We start from the raw sequence: 22,980 nt of genomic DNA, 5'->3' as shown, positions 1-22,980 counted from the left end.
TATGAGTGTCCAGAGTGTCGTGGCCGGGCCTGCTCTGGCTGATTTAAGCCCTGGCAATAAACCAAACTTCCCACTGCCCCAAAAGCTTCTAGACCTTGATAAAACCTCGGGCATCTTTTAAATTGCAGTTTGGCCCCAAGGCTAAAAAGGAAAGAGGCGGCTGATCCTGGATTCAGGCTTACTGCATTAAAAGTGGGACGCTGAGGCCGAGCCCAGCAGGAGGGCTGTGTCTGTGGGCTGGGCAGCCACATAGAGCAGTTGCAGGTCCCAGTCTGCCTGGTGCCCACCCCAGGTCTGCATCTGTGAAGTGGGGGCGGCAAAAGAGAGGACCAGGTGCAATCATGCATGGGAAGCCCGTGGCACAGGCCTGGCTAGGGGAGGGTCATGGGGCAACAAAGCCTCTGGGAGGGATGAGGCCCTGGAAGCTGCTCTGGTAGATGAGTTATGCGAAAACTTGGCTATGCCTGGGGTCCTCTGAGGAGATGTTTAAAATGCAGAGTCTAAGGCCCAGTGCGGTGGCTCATGCCTGTAATCCCAGCACTTTGGGAGGCCAAGGCATGAGGATCACTTGAGCTCAGGAGTTTGAGACCAGCTTGGCCAATATGGTGAAACCCTTTCTCTAGCAAAAATACAAAACTTAGCTGGGCATGGTGGTGGGCTCCTGTAATCCCAGCTACTCAGGAGGCTGAGGCAGGAGAATTGCTTGAACCTGGGAGGTCAAGGTTGCTGTGAGCCAAGATCGCACCACTGCACTCCAGCCTGGGTGACAGGGTGAGACTCCATCTTAAAAAAAAAATGCAGAGTCCAGGGCTCCCCCAGGACTCTGATCCAGTGGGTCTGGGGCAGCCACCAAACCTGTATTTTCAGCAAGCCAGCTGCCCCAGCTCCCAGGGTCATGTCAACTCCACTCTTACAGTTACGTTCAAATATGTGTTTACTGTGGCAGGTGGATGTGTTTTCATATGTTTGACATGAGGCATGATGGGGCTTTCAAAGGGAGATGGGCAGCTGGAGACCGCCTCTGTCTGTTAAACAGCCCTAAGGCTTATGAACTTCTGTCTTGGTCAGCTCAGGCTGCTGTAACAAAATTCCATAGACTGAGGAGCTTAAACAACATGTTTATTCCTCCTAGATCTGGAGACTATAAGTCGAAGGTCAGGGTGCCAGCATGATTGGGTTCTGGTGAGGGTCCTCTTCCTGGCATATAGCCAAGGTACCTTCTCACCGAGTCCTCACTTGCTGGAAAGAGAGAGAAGCAGCACACATTCCGGTGTCTCTTCTTATAAGGACGCTAATTCTATCATGGGGGCCCCACCCTCACGACCCCATTTAAACCTAATCAACTCCCCAAGAGCCTCATCTCCAATGCCATCACACTGGGGGTCAGGGACTCACATACGCATTTTGTTGACTGAGCGTGGTGGCTCCTGCTTATAATCCCAGCGCTTTGCGAGGCTGAGGTGGGAGGATCGTTTGAGGCCAGGAGTTCAAGACCAGTCTGGGCAACTTAGTGAGACTCTGTCTCTACAAACAAACAAACAAGCATCATATGTGAATTTTGGGTGGACACATTCAGTCCATAGCAAGCTCTTTTTCAAGTGCAGTGGAAATCTGCCTTCTACCTTCTCCTCATTGTGTTTCTTGCTTCTGGAGCCCCGTGGAATCACCTTCTCTCCCTTCTACATGACAGCCCTGCAAATTCCCAAAGTCAGATACCATTTCTTCACAGGCAACCAGGGTCTTGATTGCACCCCGGGGCAGAGTTCTGAATGTTGGAAGGGGGAACCCTGCGTTGCAGCAACAGTGGACCGCCCAGGCGCCACGGTCTCCACCAGTCCATGCTGCATTCTCTACCTGTAGATTTGTCAAGCTGCACTGCATTTCTATATATTTTTAAATAAAATTGTGGCTGAAGCTGTCTATCAGTGCTACTTGAATCACTTAATACAAGAATCTCTGTGAAAATTCCCTGCTGGAGGGCAATTTCAGGAAGAAGCTTAGTCGGATTCATGTACTACTAATAGCAGTAATAACAGTACAAGCCACCATGTCTTCAATGCCTACACTGTGTGCCAGGCACCATGCCAGGCTTGGCAATGACCCCACAGGATGGGTAGTATGATCCTTACTTTGCAAGTGAGAAACTGAGGCCCCTGGGCACACAGCTGGAAAGCGATAGGACCAAAATTGGAACTCAGATCTGTGGAACTCAAAGCCCTGCGTCCCTAACCATTGAGTGCACTGTCGTCCCTTCTGTTGTGGAAAAAACATGCTTGACATGATGGAATGTGCTCCATTTGGCTTCATGTAACAGAAATTGAGCAAGAGTTGGAATCTGTTAAAACCAGGGGCCTGAGAGTCGTTACACTTTTCTTCAGACTATGCTTTATGCAACCTTTTATTTTATTTTATTTTATTTTTTTTGAGACAGGGTCTCACTCAGTCACCCAGGCTGGAGCGCAGTGGCACACTCACAGCCTCGACTTCCCAGGCTCAGGTGATCCTCCCACTTCAGCCTCCCAAGTAGTTGGGACTACAGGTGCATACCACCACACCTGGCTAATTTTTTTGTATGTTTTGTAGAGACGGGGTTTTACCATGTTGCCTAGGCTGGTCTCGAACTCCTGGGCTCAAGAGATCCGCCCGCCTTGGCCCACCAAAATGTTAGGATTACAGACATGAGCCACTGTGCCCAGACCTTAAACACCTTGTTTCACATTGCATGCAATCTGCCAGATGCCTTCAGATTACTTGGAAGGAGACAGGTACAAATATTGAAGAAAGTGAAACACTTCTTCCACTTAGAGTTTAAGCTGAGCAAAGCAGAGATCTTCAGGGTGCCTGAATCTTGGATGCATTCCTAAGGGCTGTGTTGCCTCATCCCCAGGCTCCTGACCCACTCATCTGTCCATCCATCCATCCATCCATCCATCCATCCATCCATCCATCCATCCATCTGTCCATTCATTCATCTATCCAACCATCCAACCATCCATCCATCCATCCATCCATCCATCCATCCATCCTCATCCATCTGTTCATCTGTTCATCCAACGATCTGGCCAAGATTTGTTTGGTGTCTACTGGGTGCCTCTAAAAGTAGAGTTACCCCAAGACCTTTGAAGGCCTCCTGTCTGCTGACAGTTCCCTAGAACCATGCCTACAATATGGCATTAACATCTTTGCTACCTAGCTGAGGACACTTAGCTCTAATAGTCCTATTTGTGACTTGTCAGGCATAGCCTCGTCAGCCACAGAAAGGTTCTGCTCCTTCTTAAAAGATACCAGAAAAAGTCCTTCCTGGTCATTATTCCAATAAGATAAAAGGGGAATAACAACACCAAACCTGACTGCAGTACACTGCACCCCCATCGGCCGAGGACACCAAACATCTGAGTGTGTCCCCAGCTTCCCTGGCAGTAACGCAGGAGTTGTTCAACAGCCTATATTAATGAGCAATAAAGTCCTGACGGGCACTGCATGGACGGCTCAGCAAAGGACTTAATTTGCAACCGAGCACAAAATCAAAGACTGTCAACCGAGGAACCATGTGGCTGGATAAGCACCTTGTGCTACCTGAGAAAGCACTGTCAGGTAAATTTCCAGAGAAAGTAATTAAGGAATCCCCATTGTCTAAATTCAGCAGTAAAACTTGGAGCTCTGGAATCTGGTGCTCACCAGGGACCTGGTGTCTCCTCCCAGCCCGATCCTTCATCAGAATGAACAGTAGAGGCTTAGGAAGGGATCAGCTGGCGTGCCTCCCGCCCTTTCCCTAACACGCCCCCCAGCCCTGTGTGGTCCTGCGTGTGTTGTCTTGTCAGAGAAGCAGAAAGCAGCAAATGAGATCTCCGCGTTGTGAGACGGGGGTGAGATTAACACACAAACATATAGACCTGAGATCTGGCAAGTGCCAATTAATATTTATCAAGCACCCACGGCGTACATGATACCGAGAATCAACATGCAAAACATACAGTTCCTGGCATCAGGCAGTCTCCACTCGGAGTCATACTCAGGTTCCGCGCACAGATGGATGATCCGTGTGCTTGGAGGCACCTGCCCCGGTGGGAGAACCCACCAGGAGTTTAAGTTAATATTGATACAAGCGCCCTCTTCATACTGAGACAATGTAGGATTCTCAAGCAGGCATCGTCAGCACCCTGGCCTCCACTGGGGGAACCCTGCTGAGACATCACCCCAGATCTCTAGGGGCCGTCCCATTCGCAAAGACACCTCAGCAGGGTCTCCGTCAACACAGTCCCTTCACTAACTTCTTAGTCCTCACAATAAAAGAAGAAGTCCTCCTCCCCACTGAAGATCAGGCTCTGCCGTGACCTCCCCCCTCCTGATATTTCTAAGCAGGGGTGGGCAGGTTGCGGCAGGACCCCTCCAGAAGAAAGAGCTGAGCAGCCTCCCATCATCTGCGTTCTGCAAAGCAAAGGGAGAGCCCCTTCCCCCGCGGCTTGGCTTGTCAGGGCCTTTGTTGACAACCCCATTGAAAGCGGCCTCACTGTCGCTGTGAAGTTCCCTCCGTCTCCCATTCACTCCCTTCTCAGACAGTTTTTGAAAGGCGAAAAGTCTGGAAAACACACACACTGTCCCACCCCACCCCCCGAGCCCCACCACACAGAGGGAGAGGGGGGCGGCAGCTTGGGGGAGCCGGGCTGACGAGCCCCTCACCTGGCCCCGCGGTGCACCGCCTCCAATTAAATCAAAATGGTTTGTTTTTAATGGTCTTTTACACTGACAAGTGGGCGATCATTTTGGGCCCACGAGCTGTCAGGGAACTGAGGCAAATCCTCCGTTGATAATGCCCAATGCTTCCAATTAGGAGCCGAGGCCGCTCCTGGCGCGCTAACGATTCCCCAGCCAGCCCCCAGGCCCCTTTGGCGCTGGCTGTTTCTTCTGCCTCCTCCACCGCAAATTACTGACACAAAACGGAAGGCCCCGCGTCTGCTCCGCCACGCCAGGCCCGGGCCCTGTTGGGTTTAATGAGCCGATGGAAGTTTCGTGGCTCCGGCGCTAAATTCTTTTCTTGTTTGACAGCTGCTCAGCTAAGGCAAGTGTTGACCTTATAAAAGATTTAGTGTTTCTCATTATTTTCTGTCAAGCTTCACAAGTGATGGCGCGGCGGTTATCATTTGCATCCTGGGGTGTGTGTGTGCAGGGTGTGTGTTGGGTGCGTGTGTTGGACGGGGCTCCAAGGTGCGGACAGGAAACGGGAAGGGGTCTTTCCCTCTCCCCAGGTTGTCCCTGGCCCGCGCACAGCAGCTGCCAGCGTGAGGTTCTTCCTGGGCCCAGGTGTTTGAAAGAGAAGGCTCGGCCGGGCGCGGTGGCTCAAGCCTGTAATCCCAGCACTTTGGGAGGCCGAGACGGGCGGATCACGAGGTCAGGAGATCGAGACCGTCCTGGCTAACATGGTGAAACTAAAAATACAAAAAAAACTAGCCGGGCGACCTGGCGGGCGCCTGTAGTCCCAGCTACTCGGGAGGCTGAGGCAGGAGAATGGCGTGAACCCGGGAGGCGGAGCTTGCAGTGAGCTGAGATCTGGCCACTGCACTCCAGCCTGGGCGCCAGAGCGAGACTCCGTCTCAAAAAAAAAAAAAAAAAAAAAAAAAAAAAGAAAGAGAAGGCTCAAGATGCAAGGCTAAGGTGATGGATGCTTCCACGGCTTCCAGGCCTGCTGATGGAACCAGAGCTACTGCTGTGGGGGCACAGGAGGAAGCCCAGTGCACACTGAAGTCGGTCAACTCTCAGAGCCTGCTGGGCCCCAGCCCAGCCAGGGATGAGCACTGACCAGCAGGACAGTCCCAGCCAGACTCAAGGCTGAGGATGGTTTTAGGATCACGCTCAAGATTTAATCAGGGACCTCACCCTTGCCTCACAGGCCCTGGTTAAGGCAGTTTCCCAAAAGCTTCCTCCTCCTGCTCTACACCCGGAGAACCGATTTTTTCAAAGTAACTGGCATTATTCTCCCCAAGCCGACTATGGGAACTTCGTTAGTCCTTCTGGCACCCCATGCAAATCGAGACCACTCGGTAACTCACAAGGCTGCAGGGAGTCCTTCCCCAGGCCCTGCTGGCCTCCTCATCTCTTTTCTTTCCATCTCTGCATCCTCCCCTTGCTCCAACCTACCTGCTGGCTATCCCAGCTGTGGGCAACCTGAGGTTGCATAAAGAGTGAGAGAGTTGAGGGCAGTGGAACATGTAGATGTCTCCTCCCTCAGTTCTGAGTTTATAAGCACCAGTTACCATAGGAGACTCCACGTTGATCTTTTAGAGTGAAAACGTGGCACTCTACCTCCCTGCTGTGCCCATGGCAGACCTTACTGATCAATCGTTGTGTACTTTTTTTCACCTGTCTAGGTTCGGCCTTAGACTATTTTGTAACAGAGGATGGCCATCAGCTACCACCAGTCTATTAGAGCTAAGTGAAATGAAACAGTACTGCCATCCCTGCCTTAGAGAGGTCATGAAAATAAATTGCTAGGTATTCCTAAAACTGCTTATCTTTTTATGCTATATTAAGATGATATTTATAGAAAGGGAAATAAAATATATAGCCCACTACATAAAAATAAATAAATTAGACTTCACTAAACTTTGAAAGCTTTTGTGCTTCAAACAATACTATCAAGAAAATAAGAAGACAACCAGCAGAATGGGAGAAAATATTTGTAAATCATATGTCTGACAAGAGACTTGTGTTGATGAATATATAAATTACTCTTATAAGTCAGTAATAAAGTCCAGGTGCGGTGGCTCATGCCTGTAATCCCAGCGTTTTGGGAGGCAGAGGCAGGAGGATCACCTGAGGTCAGGAGTTCGAGATTAGCCTGGACAACATGGTGAAACCCCCATCTCTACTAAAAATATAAAAATCAGCCAGGCGTGGTGGCAGGCGCCTGTAATCCCAGCTACTCAGGAGGCTGAGGCAGGAGAATCACTTGAACCCAGGAGGCAGAGGTTGCAGTGAGCTGAGATTGTGCCATTGCACTCCAGCCTGGGCAACAAGAGTGAAACTCTGTCTCAAAAAAATAAATAAATAAAAATAAGGACGGGTGTTGTGGCTCAGGCCTGTAATCCCAGCACTTTGGAAGGCCGAGGTGGGCAGATCACCTGAGGTTAGGAGTTCGAGACCAGCCCGACCAACATGGTGAAACCCCATCTCTACTAAAAATATAAAAATTAGCCAGGTGTGATGGCACAGACCTGTAATCCCAGCTACTCAGGAGGCTGAGGCAGGAGATTCACTTGAACCCAGGAGGCAGAGGTTGCAGTGAGCCAAGATTGTGCCATTGCACTCCAGCCTAGGTGACGGAGCAAGACTCTGTCTCAAAAAGAAAAAAAAAAAATCAGTGATAAAAAGATAAATAACTCAATTTAAAAATGGGTGGCTGAGTGCAGTGGCTCACGCCTGTAATCCCAGCACTTTGGGAGGCCAAGGCAGGCAGATCACAAGGTCAGGAGATCGAGACCATCCTGGTTAACATGGTGAAACTCCTTCTCTACTAAAAATACAAAAAAATTAGCCAGGCATAGTGGCAGGCACCTGTAGTCCCAGTTACTCAGGAGGCCGAGGCAGAAGAATGGTGTAAACCTGGGAGGCAGAGCTTTCATTGAGCTGAGATTGTGCCACTGCACTCCAGCCTGGGCAACAGAGCAAGACTCTGTCTCAAAAAAAAAAAAAAAAAAAAAAAAGGGCAAAAAATAGGAACAGACATTTCTCCAAAGGAGATAAACACATGAAAAGATGCTCAACAACATCATGAGCCATCACGGAAACACAAATCAAAATCACAATGAGATGGGACTTCACTGCCCCTAGGATGGCTAGAGTAAAAATGATAGACAACAACAAGTGTTGGTGAGGAGATGGAGAAACTGGAACACCCATATGTGCTGGTGGGAATCAAAAATGGTGCAGCCAAGTTGGAAACACTTTGGCAGTTCTCCAAAAGGCTAAACATAGAGCTCCCGTATCAACCAGAAATTCTACTCTTAGATAAACACCCAAGAGAAACGAAAATATACATCCACACAAAAACGTGTACATGAATGTTCGAGCAGCATTACTCATAATAGTCAAAAATGGAAGCAACCCAAGGTCCATCAACTGATGAATGGGTAACAAAAACGTGGTCCATCCATACAAAGGAATACTTTTCCCTGGAAAGGAGTGAAGCGATGCTCCGTGCTGTAACGTGGATGAACCTTGAAAACATGATGCTAAGGGAATGAAAACAGCCAGTCACAAAAGACCCCACATTGTATAATTCCATTTATATGAAGAGTCCAAAATAGGGAAAGCCACACCAACAGGAAATAGATTAGTGGTTTCCAGAGGCTAGGGAAGAGGAATAGGAGTGACTGCTAATGGCTATAAAATTTCTTTTGGGAGTGATGAAATGTTCTAAACTTAGAGCGTGGAAGTGGTTGTATAATCCTAAGAACATGCTAAAATTGGTGAAGTTTATAGTCTGTGAATTATATCTCAATAAAACTGTTTTTAAAAAGAGTCACTTTAAAAGATGGTCCAGTTGAATCAGATGAGTGATCACCACCTAGATTCTGACTTTAGGGGCCAGAACAGGGTGATAATTGGCCACCGAGGTCTGGCCTCAGAGGAGGGGAGTCTGCTGTGTCCTCCACTACAACTCTCATTCACCTGCAGCCTATTGAACTTAGAAGCTGAAGAAGCTTAGGAGCTGACCCGAGGTTGATGGAAAGTTCACACGCACACTCCACCTTGGCACTGGCATTACCCAATTATTTTGCTAGTAGCGTCTAGCAAACAGCTTCATTGTTCAATTTTGATTTCAACTGCTGCTGACTGGCCTTCACTAATCCTTGCGAATGACCTGGAGTCATTGGTATGGCTTCTCGAAGGAGCAAATCAATTCTCATTTTCAAAGGCACAAATATCTAACTTTCCTTCTGCTCTGGTAAGTTCCGCAGTCCTGCAGTCAGTCCATGGAGAACAGCTCTGGATTCCTGTTGGGGCTCTGTCACTTAGTAGCTGGGTGTCCTTGGGCCGGTGTCCTACCCTTCCTGAGCTTCAGTCTCCTCCTTTGTCAAACGAGTGGTCCCCCGTCCCATTCCCTCAAGGTCTCTGCTCCTCCCCATTCCCTGGGCACGGTTCACCGAGAGTGGTGCCGGTGCCATTTGAGAACCTACATTAGACCTTGCAGGAAGGCAGGAAGTTTGTTTTCCAAGCTGAGCTTGGCTGTTCTTTGAAATCGCAGCATGTGTCAGCAGGGAGGGTCGGGTCCTGTGTCCTTGCTCATCTATTTTTGGACCACAGAGAAATGAGAGCCAGTGGCAGAATAACAATCTAGGGGACCAGATGTCTCAGGAGAGATTGTTACCCTTGTTAATTACTTAAACGACAACCTGCTACATCAGAGCTGAGGACCCAACCTGCTCTCCAACAATGTCCTGCATGAATCTGTGTTCTACCAGGGCTTCTGACCTCCAGCTGCCCCGAACTTGACAGGAATTACTGACCTGGGACTGATCCATAATTTTCAAGTGCCTCTCATTAGAGGAGACAGCCTCTCAATCTTTTAAAGCAAAATCTCTCTCCCAGTCACCTGAGCAGTTGTCACTTAAAAACTCAACTAAAATCTCTATGGCTGTCTTTTTTTTTTTTTTTTTTTTTTAGTTCTTTGGCAGATTTTTTTTTTTCACCCCCCCAGATCCTCCCTTTTGCTTTCTCAGTCTCCAGACCTGGCACTGGAAGCTTGGTGTGCAGTTCAGGGACCTTCGTATGCTCAATGCATGGGGAGGGGGGTGTCTGTTGGCTCAGCTGCCCTGGCGGTGGGACTGGGTTGGGGACCTGGACTCAGAAAGTACTGTGGAAAAGCTGATTGACCTGTCAATTTGTACAGCGCCGGATTTGGTTTCTTCTGGCCATTGTGGTGCATGTACACACACACACACACACACACATACACACACACACACACACACACTCCACGTGTCTCTGGGATGGCTTCGCAAGCAACAGCAAGGCATGACACTGGACAGGAAGCTCAACACAAAACACATGGCCCCTGCCCTCCCAACATGAAGAGCCGCAGGGCTGTGGCTGCCTGAACCCCCCACCTGTGGCAGAGGCGTCAGGCAGAGAGGGTAAGAAGGCAAGGAAAGAGGGAAGGGGAAGAAGGCAAAGGCAGCCCGCTTTTCAGCTTGTGGACCAGAGCCATTCAACCCAGCAGAAGGCTGGTGCCATGCAATGCCTCACCCCCAGGGAGAGCCTCTGCGTCTTAGATATTTTCTCAGGCATGGAGGTGAATTGAAGCCCCCATGAAGCTGGATAAGCCCAACAGGAAGGGCCATGAGGAAGTCACATACGTAAGCCAACGTCACCCACCACTGGCGGCTGCAGTTCCTATGGCAAAACTTTGTATTCAAGTTTGGAATCCTACCCACATCTCCAATAAGTGAAACTCATAAAACAGAGTTACTCTTTCTAAACTGTGTGTGGCACGGGGAGGCCCTCCCTCACCCCAGGTCACCTCCCACAAACGCAGTTTGAACCCATATTTGTGTTTTCATATGAAAAAGAGGAAAATACAATAGTCATGTAGAAATAAAACAAATCCTCTGTGCTTCCCTCCCTGGGCTCACTCCCCTCCCTCCCAGAGACAGAGCCTGGCATGACCTTTGAGAACATTCTTTTCCTTCCGTCCCTTTCCTGTCTAAGCAGATTCACACATATGTTGGAGCAACACAGGGAAGCATTTTGTATGTTTTTTTATTTTTTTCATGTCAAGGAAATCATGCTTAGGTTCCATTCTGTAAATTTTTTTTCAAGCAACATTGGGTTTTTGAGATTTATATGCATTGGTTCTGATAGATCTGGAACAACACTGTCTAACAGAACTTTCTTTTTTTTTTTTTTTTTTTTTTTGAGATGGAATCTCGCTCTGTTGCCCAGGTTGGAGTGCAGTGGCGCAATCTCGGCTCACTGCAAGCTCCATCTCCCGGTTTCATGCCATTCTCCTGCCTCAGCCTCCCATGTAGCTGGGACTACAGGTGCCCCCCACCGCACCTGGGTAATTTTTTGTAGTTTTAGTAGAGACGGGGTTTCACCGTGTTAGCCAGGATGGTCTTGATCTCCTGACCTCGTGATCCCCCACCTCGGCCTCCCAAAGTGCTGGGATTACAGGCGTGAGCCACTGTGCCTGGCCCAAATATAACTTTCTGATAAAAATGTTCTACATCCACCTGTCCACTGCAGTAGCCACTGGCCACTCAGGGCCATTGAGCACTTGGGTTTTTTTTTTTTTTTTTTGAGATGGAGTCTCGCTCAGTCTCCCAGGCTGGAGTGTAGTGGCACAATCTCAGCTCACTGCAACCTCCACCTCCCAGATTCAAGAGATTCTCCTGCCTCAGACTCCTGAGTTGCTGGGATTGCAGACACGCACTACCACAACCGGCTAATTTTTATATTTTTAGTAGAGACGGGGTTTCACCATGTTGGTCAGGATGGCGTCAAACTCCTGACCTTGTGATCAGCCTGCCTCGGCCTCCCAAAGTGCTGGGATTACAGGCGTGAGCCACCGCACCTGGCTGCACTTGGGGTTTTTTTGGGGGGGTTTGTTTTGACTTTTTTGGTTTTTGTTTTTAGAGATAGCGCCTCACTCTGTCACCCAGGCTGGAGTGCAGGGGTAAGATCATGAATCACTGCAGCCTCCGCCTGCTGGGCTCAAGCAATCCTCCCCCTCAATCTCCCGAGTTCCTGGGACCACAGGTGGGTGCAACCACGCCCTGCTAAAATTTTTTTGTAGAGATAGGGTCTTGCTATGTTGTCCAGGCTGGTCTCGAACTTCTGAGCTTAAGCGATTCTCCTGCCTCAGCCTCCCAAAAAGCTGAAATTACAAGTGTGAGCCGCTGTACCCAGCCTATTGAGACTTGGTATGTAGTTAGTGCAACCGAGGAACTAAGTTTTAGATTTTGTTCTATTTTAATCCATTGACATTGAAATAGCTGCGTGTGGCTGGGAGCTGCCATGTTGGGCAGGGCCTCTCTGGAGTGTTCACTATAGAGGATGCAAGGTGTTCCACCGTCTGAATTCACCACCCTTCGTCCTAGCAGGCCCCACTTATGCACATGCAGTTATTTCTGGCATTTATTGACATAGTACTACCGTGAGGATACCTTATGCATGTCTCTTAGTGGACATTTTTGAGAATTTCTGCAGGGCATGTATGTAAACATGGACTCGTGGGTTCCATGGAGTGTGTGTAAACTTTCTGGCTATGCCAAGTTCGTCTAAATAGGTTGTACGGATGAACACACTCGCTAGCAGTGCATGGAAGTTCCCATTTCTCATGTCAGACTCATTCCCATTATTACCAATCCTATGGGTGTGAAATGCTTAGTCTCTTGCTTAATGTGCTATTCCCTGATGATGCGTTGCGTTGAGCATACTGTTCTGTTTGTTGGACACTCAAATTTCCCCTCTGGAAACCACTTGTTCCTTTCTTCTGCCATGGGACCCCTGCACCAGCTACTCTGTCTCTTTGAGTATCTGCTTGTGTGCTATTTCCTCAGGGAAGCCTTCTCTGGCCTCAATCAGAGTTGGAGTCTCTGTATCATAAACTCTTACAGAACCTGGTGTTTCTTTTAATACTGAACCCAATTCTAATTGAAGAATTCATTGTGTGATTTTATTTTTATTGATTGATTGATTGATTGATTGAGACGGAGTCTCGCTCTGTTGCCCAGGCTAGAGTGCAGTAGCACATCTCCGCTTACTGCAAGCTCCACCTCCCAGGTTCATGCCATTCTCCTGCCTCAGCCTCCCGTGTAGCTGGGACTACAGGCACCCGCCACCACGCCCGGCTAATTTTTTGTATTTTTTTAGTAGAGTTTCACAGTGTTAGCCAGGACGGTCTCCATATCCTGACTTTGTGATCCGCCCACCTCGGCCTCCCAAAGTGCTGGGATTACAGGCGTGAGCCACCGCGCCCGGCCGATTTTATTTTTATTAGTAGTTTCTCACTGTATCTCTGGGACTAGCCCCATCTCTGACACACAGTGGATGGTTAATAAATAAGCATAGAATAAAATCATGAATACATAAATACAAAGACAAGGGCCACATCTTAGCCCCAACCCAGTTCCTATTGACATCTTCTTTAGGATAGCACCAGTTCATTCCACATGGGGATTTTTTCATTGAAAGTAGAACAGATTTTTCAAGCAAGAACACAAAGCAAAACCTCAATAAATACCAAAAGGCCTGACTTGTGAGGATTACTTTAGCACCAAAGAAACTGAATTAGAAATCAATAACAAACCTAAGTGATAAAATTGCCTGGAAATGTAAAATCATGCTTATAAATAACTTAGGAATCAAAGGAGAAATCCAAACAGAAATTAGATAGAAATTAGATTAAAAGAGAACTGAGTAAAAATAAATATACTCAAAACTTGTGAGATGAGCTAAAAGAGAATTTAGAGGGAACACAGTTGCTAACGCTGTGTTGTATAAATGCTAATATTGGAGAAAAAAGAAAGATGAAAGGTAATTAGCTAAGCCAACGACTCTAGATGCTAGAAAAAGAACAACAGAGTAAACATTAGTGAAATGTCAAAGGTACCATTAAGGATATCAATCAAATGAAAAGTTGGTTCATTACAAGTGGATTGGAAAAGCACAGATGCTTTCAAATCAGTTAGAAAATGGGGCCTAGGGCTCTAGATGCAGGAGGCAAAGTGAGACCTTGGTTCAGGGACTGCGGTGCTGAGGAAGGGGACTGCTGTCTGGCGGCTGGTCTCAGCTCTGCCCAGGACTCACAGGAGACCTGGGAGGGTCACTTCCCACCTTCGGTCCTTGGGATTCCCATCTGCAGTATGAGAGAGTTAGATTCAATATCCCTAAGCTCGCTTCCAAACCTGACTCTGGGAATATTTTATTCTGATCCAGTAGCAGAGAGGAAAAGGATGTTATCCTAGGCGGGAACTATGATTCCTAGGCACATGGAGTAGAAATCTCTTCTAGGATCTAGTAGCTGCTCATCTCCCCTGACACATCTGGCTGCGCCTAACAGCAAGGGCTTGCTTTCATTTCCTCAAATTCACCCCCATTCCTCCTTTGGCCCTTCCTTTACCCCTGGCTTGCTCCTTCATCCTCCCCAGAGAGCCTTTCCTGAGCCCCAGATGGAAGTAGATCGCCCAGTCCACAATCTTATTAAATAGCTCTTGTTGGCCAGGCATGCTGGCTCACCCCTGTAATCCCAGCACTTTGGGAGGCCAAGGCGGGTGGATCACCTGAGGTCAGGAGTTCGAGACCAGCTTGGCCAACATGGTGAAACCCCATCTCTACTAAAAATACAAAAAATTAGCCGGGCCTGGTGGCAGACACCTGTAATCCCAGCTACTCAGGAAGCTGAGGTAGGAGAATTGCTTGAACCCGGGAGGCAGAGTTTGCAGTTAGCCGAGTTCACACCACTGCACTCCAGCCTGGGCAATGAGAATGAAACTCCTTAAAAAAATTTTATATATATATATAGCTCTTGTCTAAATGTCACAATCACATGCATAATGTGTTTAGTGACCGCTTCCCAAGACGTCTCCCTGGGTCCATGTGGGCTCTGCCTTCCTCGCCGGTGTATTTCCAGGACACTGCATGGCAGCACTCTGTCCTTATTTCTGTGATGCTATTTAGATTTGTGCAATGCTCCCCATTCGAACAGGACCAGCTCCTTCACCAACCCAGATAAAGCTGCCCGCCCGCCCGGCTCCCAGGGCTGCTGGCGGCTGTGGCGCTTGCCTCTTATTTACCTGCACTGACCTTAGAGCAGCTCAGAGCTCCATTCAGCAAAGCTGTCTCCTGCCAAAGCCGTTACAATTTCTTAGCTCCAGGCAGAGACAGACCGCAGATGGCTTAATTTAGAAGCATCTCAGAAGGAATTCCTTGCTCCATAGCTCTTCATCCTTTGACTCCAGGGGTCCACAGGGTCGTGACCACACAAGGGCTTGAGGCCTGACTTGTAATCAGGCTCCTCATGTGTGGCTGGGCTGCTTGGAGAGGGGGGAGTGTGCATGTGGGGCAGAGCCATGACCTTGCAGCCAGCGACTTTTGCTTCACGGACTCCATGAGCATTTAATAAGAGGCAATGGAGCTCGTGATGAAGGGCTTGGGGCCTTGAGTCTTGCAGCTCTGGGTTCAATCTCTGAAATGGGGCAAATGACTTAACCTTCTGGGACTTCCACTTTCCCAACTGTAAAATGGAGACAACGATGGTGCCGGCCTCCTCAGGGCATTCCGAGGCTTATATGAAATAATGCACAGCGCCCAGCAAACAGCAGGTCTGTTCTTGTCCTAGCATTGCTGTTGACAAGGGGCTGAACATACCAGTTCTGGCCTCCAGGACAAATTTTGCAGAGAGGCACCCAGCTACCAGGCCCATTGAGGATCGGAACTCCCCTCTCCACAGACAACTGTTTTTTTTGGTTAGGGATTTAGAGACTTCGTGGGTCCCGAAGAGGCCCCATCTCCCTTCTCTTTCTGAAGGGCCCATCCCACCTGGGGTAGACACTTTTGCTTGAGTTCCCTTTCAGTGGAGTCTGCCAGGCCCAGGCACTAAGCATCTCCTTTGGTTTTCGCCTCCAGACTCCACCTTGCTGGGCCCCCTCCGGCTTCTGAGGATCTGCTTCCCTTCTGTTCCCTCCCTTCCCACCTCCCCCGCCACAGTCCTTCCAGGGCACACTCAAGTCCCTCTTGGCATGAGAAGCCCTTGCTGGCCACCAGAGGTCAGATTCTCTCAATTTCCTTCACTCATCATTCATTCATACATTTGATCATCCACCCAACCTTGTTTAAACACTTCTCAAATACCAGGTTCTGTGCCAGGCACTGGGGGTCCCTCAGGAAACAGGCCAGGAGCAGACCCTGCTTCATAGACGGCGAGCCCTTCCTTGAGCTCCCCTCTGGGATGAATTCACTCCGTGAGATTCCAGTTGGAATGGGAAGTCATCCACACCAGAGACCACAGGTGACATGCGCTCTGCCTCTCCCAATGTCAGTGCACAGCAGGTGCCAAAGAGTGTGTGGTTAGTCATCGGTGGGGAGCCTCTCATGCCCAAAACACTCCTTTAGAAAACCAAGGGGAATATGGAACTTGGAACTCTGAAGTGCAAGGGGTATGTGCTTAGCAGCTGCTGGCACACAGTAGGTGCTTAATAAATATTTTTTAGATGGATGGATGGGTGAATGCTTCTGCTTCAGTGAAGTAAACGGCGATGGCGTAAAAGAAAGTTTCTCATCAGGGTTCTCTTTTGTCCTTGTGTGGTTAGACTGAGCAGCTCCTTAGGGCTTCAATCCTCCAGTCACCTTCTTAGGGTATGAGATGAGTGGGGGCTGGTGAGCCTCCTGCCACCAGCAGAGCCAGCCGCAGCCCCGCCCACCATCGCTGCATGCTGATTTGCCCCGGGAATGCCTTGAGGGTTATATTAGCTTCTAGAGGCTGCTATAACAAATTGTCACAAAACCATAGAAATGTTTGCTGTCACAGTTCTGGAGGCCAGACCAACAAAATCAAAGTGTCGTCAGGGCCGCATTCCCTGGGAGGCTCTAGGGAGAACCCTCCCTGCCTCCTCCAGCTCCTGCGGGCTCCTGATGCTTCTTGGTTGTGGCCACATCGCTCTCATCTCTGCCTCTGCCTTCACATGGCTGTCTCCTCTGTGTCTTCTGTTTCTTCTAAAGACGCTTGTGATTGGATTTAAGGCCCACCGGAATAATCTAGGATGATCTCATCTCAAGATCTTTAATTATATCTGCAAAGACCCTGTCTCCAAATAAGGCCACATTCTCAAGTTCTGGGGGTTAGTACATGGATGTGTGTTTTTGGGAGTCATGGTTCAGCTCACTACAAGGGCCAAGGAGGAAGGAATGGACATGGCTGAGAGGTGGTTTACAGAGCTATGCTCCCCGGTGAAGAGCCATGGGCACTCAGAGAAGCAGAGAGAAGAAAGGTGGCTGCCAGGGACTTGGGGCAGGGGGAAATGGGAGCTGCTATTCAAGGGGTAGTTTCATTTATGCAAAATGAATACTCTCTAGAGACCTGCTGTACAACACTGTGCCTAGAGTTAACAGTAATGCATATACGTGGGCACCGTGGCTCACACCTGTAACCCCAGCACTTTTCGAGGCCGAGGCGGGTGGATCACCTGAGGTGAGGAGTTCGAGACCAGCCTGGCCAACATGGAGAAACCCCGTTTCTAATAAAAATACAAAAAATTAGCCGGGCGTAGTGGTGCACACCTGTAATCCCAGCTACTCGGGAGGCTGAGGCAGGAGAATCACTTGAACCCAGGAGGTGGAGGTTGCAGTGAGCCGAGATCATACCATTGCACTCCAGCCTGGGCAACAGGAACAAAACTCCGCCTCAAAAAAAAAAAAAAAGCAATAGTTCATATACTATTCTGTGCACTTGAAAATGCTGCTAAGAGATCAGATCTCATCTTAAGGGTTCTCACCAAAAAAATCTCCAAAAAGCAAAACAGCAAAAAACCAACTGGGCATGAGGAAGCTTTGGAATTGATTTTTTTTTTTTTTTTTTTTTTGGAGACAGGGTCTCCGTCCCATAGTCTGGAGTGCAGCAGCATGACAATGGCTCATTGCAGCCTTGACCTTCCAGGCTCAATCAATCCTCCCATCTCAGTCTCTCAAGTGACTGGAACTACAGGCATGTGCCACCTTGCCTGGCTAATTTTTGTATTATATGTAGAGACAGAGTTTCGCCATGTTGCCTAGGCTGGTCTCTAACTCCTGGGCTCAAGAATCCACTTACCTTGGCCTCCCAAACTGCTTGGATTACAGGTGTGAGTCACCTTGTCTGGCCATTGATGGCTATTTTTTTTTTTTTTTTTTTTTTTTGAGACGGAGTCTCGCTCTGTCGCCCAGGCTGAGTGCAGTGGCATGATCTCGGCTCACTGCAAGCTCCACCTCCCAGGTTCACGGCATTCTCCTGCCTCAGCCTCCCGAGTAGCTGGGACTACAGGCGCCCGCCACCACGCCCAGCTAATTTTGTTTTGTATTTTTAGTAGAGACGGGGTTTCACAGTGTTAGCCAGGATGGCCTCGATCTCCTGACCCCGTGATCTGCCCGCCTTGGCCTCCCAAAGTGCTGGGATTACAGGCGTGAGCCACCGCGCCCAGCCTGATGGCTATTTTTTATTGTAGTGATGGTTTCAGGGCTATTTGCGTATGTCCAAACTCATCAAATTTTACACATTAAATGCAGGTTTTGCAGGTTAGGTAGATCAATCATACCTCAACAAGGCTGTTACAAATATCTTTTTAAAAAGTAAAATTAACTTTGGAGGCCAAGGGAAGAGGATCACTTGAGGCTAGGGGTTCCAGACCACCCTGGTCAATATATTGAGACCCTTGTCTCTACAAAAACATACAAAAATTAGCCGGGCACGGTGGCGCACACAAGTCCTAGCTACTTGGAGGTGAGGCAGGAGGATCCCTTGAGCCCAAGAGTTTGAGTAAGCCGTGACTGTGCCACTGCACTCCAGCCTGGGTGACAGAGTGAGAACCCGACTTAGGGGTGGAAGGGGGGAAAAGGAAAATTCTTATAGTGACATTGTAGCTACATGGATAGTTGTTTTCACATGCTAAACATTTTGCAAAGTCAAATATAAAAAGTTATTATTACTATTTGAAAAATATGCCTGTGTTCTAAAAAGCAAACAAAAAGACACCATTGGTGACTGGCCACCAGAGACAGCAGGAGCGCCAATCTGGATGCCACGAAGGCCATGGATGCCTCGGGTCCAAGCCAGCTGGACACCAGGGTGGCTGCATGCCCCCAAGACCCTGAAGCACCTGTCTTCCTAAACATCTCTAGTTGCCCTTTTTTTTTTTTTTTTTTTAAATAGACGGAATCTCACTGTTGCCCAGGCTGGAGTGCAGTGGCACAATCTCGGCTCACTGCAACCTCTGCCTCCTGGGTTCAGGTGATTCTCCTGCCTCAGCCTCCCGAGTAGCTGGGATTAGAGGCACACATCACCATGCACAGCTAATTTTTTTTTGTATTTTTACTAGAGACGGGGTTTCACCATATTGGCCCGGCTTGCATTTTTATTTTTTATGGTTTTTTCCTCTTTTTGAGACAGAGTCTTGCTCTGTCACCCTGGCTGGAATACAGTGGCACAATCTTGATTCACTGTAACCTCTGTCTCCTGGGTTCAGGTGATTCTCCTGCCTTAGCCTTCCCAGTAGCTGGGACTACAAGCGCCCACCACCACGCCCAGCTAATTTTTGTATTTTTAGTAGAGATGGGGTCTTGCCATGTTGGCCAGACCAGGCTGGTCTCAAACTCCTGACAAGTGATCCGCCCGCCTTGGCCTCCCGAAGCACTGGAATTACAAGTGTGAGCCACTGCGCCCGGCCTCTAGCTGCCTTTTAGGAGCCACGGGCCTCAGGAAGATCATGCCACGGTGTAAAAATCAGGCTACTACTCGCCAGAAGGTCACAAAGGTATCACTAGAAGCCCTTTGTCCACGGACTATTTTCCTCCTACACACTGTGCAAGGCCTTCTCTCCTCTCAGTGTGTCTTGTGAGGCTACTTGGACATTTTTCTGAAATGTTGAGATTGAGCTGAGGACACGATCATGGTTTGATTGATGGAAATGAGTTGCACAGCAGACATGCAGCCCTGGGTCCAGGTAGGCACTGGGTGACTGTGCCACGCGCCCTAACCTGAGGGGCTCAGTAGCTTTCGGGCTGGGCTCAGGCCTCTCCCTTGGTTGCAAGAGCCCCAAGGCGATTCTGCGGCAAACCTAAAAAATCTGAAACCTGAGGCTGGGACTGGGACTGTGACTGGTGCTGTGGCTGGGCTGAGGCTGGACAGCTCTGAGAAATGCTGCCATGGAGGGTCCCTAGAGGGACTTGCAAAGGGCCCTGAAACCTCCTAAATTGCCTCACTGTTTTTTATGTAAGCACTTGTGGGCATTTTTTTTTCCCAGAAGAAGAGGGCCCGTGGCTCTCCAAAGAGCATCCCCAAGGGATCCACATCCGCTGGAAGGTGAAGAACGTGGTTATTCCTGGAAGAACAGAATCTCCGGTCACCATTTGATTTTTATGGGTTTCTGACAACCCTCCACAGCCCCCTGCCTTCTTTCACCTCAGCAAGTGAGGTGTAGGGAGCACCCTTGACACAGCAGGAGCAGCAGCTGTGACAGAATATTCTAGAAAGAATCCAGAACTTAGAGTCCAGAGGTTGGGGGTCACCAGTTCCCTGTGGGGGCAGCCCTGAACCACACTTTGCCCTGGGCCTCTGTTCCCTCGTCTGTGAAATGATAAACAGTCCAAGGAGGATTCCACCACGTCCAGAGAACAGAGACTTTCCCTACAAGCCCCTCCTTATCTTCCCTCTACCCCTTTTAATATTTCATCCTCTCTCCCCACATTTTTCTTCTTCTGTCACCTTTCTTCACGCTAACCTGCAGCACTGTGGGCTTAGCTAACCACTCCAGGGTGGTCAACCCTGACCTGGATTCTTGACAAGCACCCTGTGGCTGTCCCAGGCATGGGTCCTGCTTTATCCTGAGCCCACTGCAGAGCCTTTGGCTGCTCCTGCAAATCCAAACAGGACCTGCCCTGCCCACCCTCCACCCGGCCACCGCATCCCCTCACAAACTTGAGTTCTCTTGGACCCCAGGGCCAGCATGCACGCTACCCCCTTTGCCCTGGAATCCCAGCTCATCCTTCAAGACCCCCTGTATGCATCTCTTCCCCAAGACCTGCCCAATTTGTTGTCACTACACATGTCCCAGCCCTCTGTCCATTGTAATGTAATAGCTGTGTAGTTACTGCTGGACGTCTGCTCTCCCTCTAGATTAAAAGCTCCATGAGGGTAGAGCCGAGTCTCTCTGGTTTACTGCTGTATCCCCCACATCTGACACAGAGTTGTGTTCAATAAACGTGCATTTCATGAATTAACAGATGGATAGAAGCCCAGATGCAGGAATGACCACGTGAGCCCAAACCCTTTCCACCCTGTGCCATCCTTAGGTTATCCCAAAGGAGAAATGCCGAGGCAGGAGGATGTTGTGCTCAGTTAATGGGATGGATTTTGTGGCACTTAGAGGTGATGTAACAGACACAGTAGACATGAGGAGATGAGGCGGGGTATTCACCCACCACCATTTCTTGAGAAGAAAGGGCAGGCCGAGATACTGATTGCATAAAATCTTAACTGAAAAGGCTCCCACTCCTTGAATCTGTCTCCCTTGCATTTTTTTTTTTTTTTTTTTTTTCTGATTTATTCTTGAGCTCTGCTTCTGGTGCTGTTGAAGTTCAGCTCTTGACTCCTATGGTGGCTGCCACTGGGCAGGAGGGAAGTGATCTAATTCCCAGCAAGGGAGTGCAGACACGGTTGGGAGGTCCCCCTTGGACAGGGTGGCTCGTTTGGGGTTTTTAATGGTGGAAAAGCAATGTGTGAAGGACACTGTCTACTAGGTCCCATTGCATGGTCGTCTGGTCATGGTCTGGCAACTTTTGTTCTGCCTGCATCTTCCCCAGCAAGGAGCTGGACAGAAGGACGAACACTTCCCCCGGGCAGTCCCTGCTCTCTGCCTCGCAGCTCAGCACCAGGAGACTCACAGCACTTGCTGTGACTTCCTCCCTCTTATGGCTATTTTTATCATTACTCTAAGATTGAGGAAGGGGGTGGGCAAGGGGAGCAACTGGAATGGGCTGCACTGAAGACTCCCCTCATCCACCCACTCTTCCCTTCTGTCCACAGGTGGGCCGCCACCTTGATACCTTCCCCACCGAAGCCGATCGCCAGAGAGCATTAAAAGCCCACCGGGAAGAGTGTGCCGTGCGCCAGGGGACCCTGCGGATGGGCAACTACACTCACCCCTAACCCCTCCCTCCCTGCCATGAGAAGCCATCTTGACAGAATGGAAAATTCCTAGAAGGACTCCCTATCTTGCCCCAACCCTGACATTCCCCCATTTTTATGCGGGTTCTGCTTCAAGGAGCTCAGATGCAAGTCTTAGGTTAATTGGTTTCAGTAAAAGTCCCCCCTTTTAGGTTAGCCAGCATTAGTCTCCACTTAGCCCCAGTGACCCTCTGTACCTGGAGCCTCCACCTCCTCCTCCTCCTTCTCCTCCTAGGGCAGGCTCACCCTGCCTCTTCTCAAGCCCTCACCTGCCAAGACAAACCCAAATTACAAGACAAATTTTTAGACTCCAGGCTAAGGGTCGATTCCATGGCTCTGCCCATTAAGTGTTAAGAACGACCTGTGTATTTGCTGCAGAAAGCATGACAGTGACGTGCTTTGAAAACCCTCGTTTTCTATTCCAAACATGAGTTTTAATTGCTGTTTTGGGGATGCCTGATGTCTCATCACGGCAGTATTATCTCTCTGGGACCTCTGACAGCAGGAAGAGCCAATGGTTCATTACTCGAGCCTGCCCCCGCCTCCTCAGTGCTGGGGCCCTGTCAATCAAGCAGGCCAAGATGGACTCCTCCCCCAGGACTGACTTTGGAAGGTCAACCCCCTCTGGAAAAAGAGAGCCTTCCGGGGCGAGGGGCAGACTGCCGAACACAGGCTGCTGAACTTCTCAGCGGAATTCCTGGGCACTTCCTCACTCGGTCTTTCTGTGTGTTCTTTGGCTTCTCTCTGCAAATTTTATGCTGATCTATTTTAAATTAAAAATGCTATTTGTCATCCTCCTTTTGTGTCTTCATTTGAAAACCAGTGAGCAAACCAGCCTCAGAGCCATCAAATGAGGGTGCCACATAGAGACCTCTCAAGTTGGCTAACCTCCAAGACATTCCAACCACGCCTTTTCTGAGGGAGGCAAATTTTCAAGTTTTAAATGTCATTTCTAATCTGAGAATTTTTTATTTTATTTATTTATTTATTTTGAGATGGAGTCTTGCTCTGTTGCCAGGCTAGAGTGCAGGGACACGATCTCAGCTCACTGCAACCTCTGCCTCCCG

The 22,980-nt window shown here is 49.1% G+C and overlaps 1 protein-coding gene across 2 annotated transcripts in view; it reads left to right on the top strand.

The window, feature by feature from the left end:
* CFAP77 (cilia and flagella associated protein 77) overlaps positions 1-22,710 on the top strand; it is a 167,815-nt gene extending 145,105 nt beyond the window's left edge. Inside the window, exon 6 of one of the 2 annotated variants that reach the window (XM_010372830.2) lies at positions 21,773-22,710. In XM_010372830.2, coding sequence (XP_010371132.1) covers positions 21,773-21,895 — 123 coding nt within the window. In that variant the 3' untranslated portion in view covers positions 21,896-22,710. The remainder of the gene's footprint in view (positions 1-21,772) is intronic. The other variant, XM_010372829.1, reaches the window with a different exon arrangement.
* The last annotated feature ends 270 nt before the right edge of the window (positions 22,711-22,980 follow it).

The sequence above is a fragment of the Rhinopithecus roxellana genome, chromosome 16 (genome assembly GCF_007565055.1).
Source record: "Rhinopithecus roxellana isolate Shanxi Qingling chromosome 16, ASM756505v1, whole genome shotgun sequence".
NCBI classification, from domain to species: domain Eukaryota; kingdom Metazoa; phylum Chordata; class Mammalia; order Primates; family Cercopithecidae; genus Rhinopithecus; species Rhinopithecus roxellana.
The sequence above is the reverse complement of the archived record's forward strand: the minus strand, read 5'-3'. Positions and strand labels throughout refer to the sequence as shown.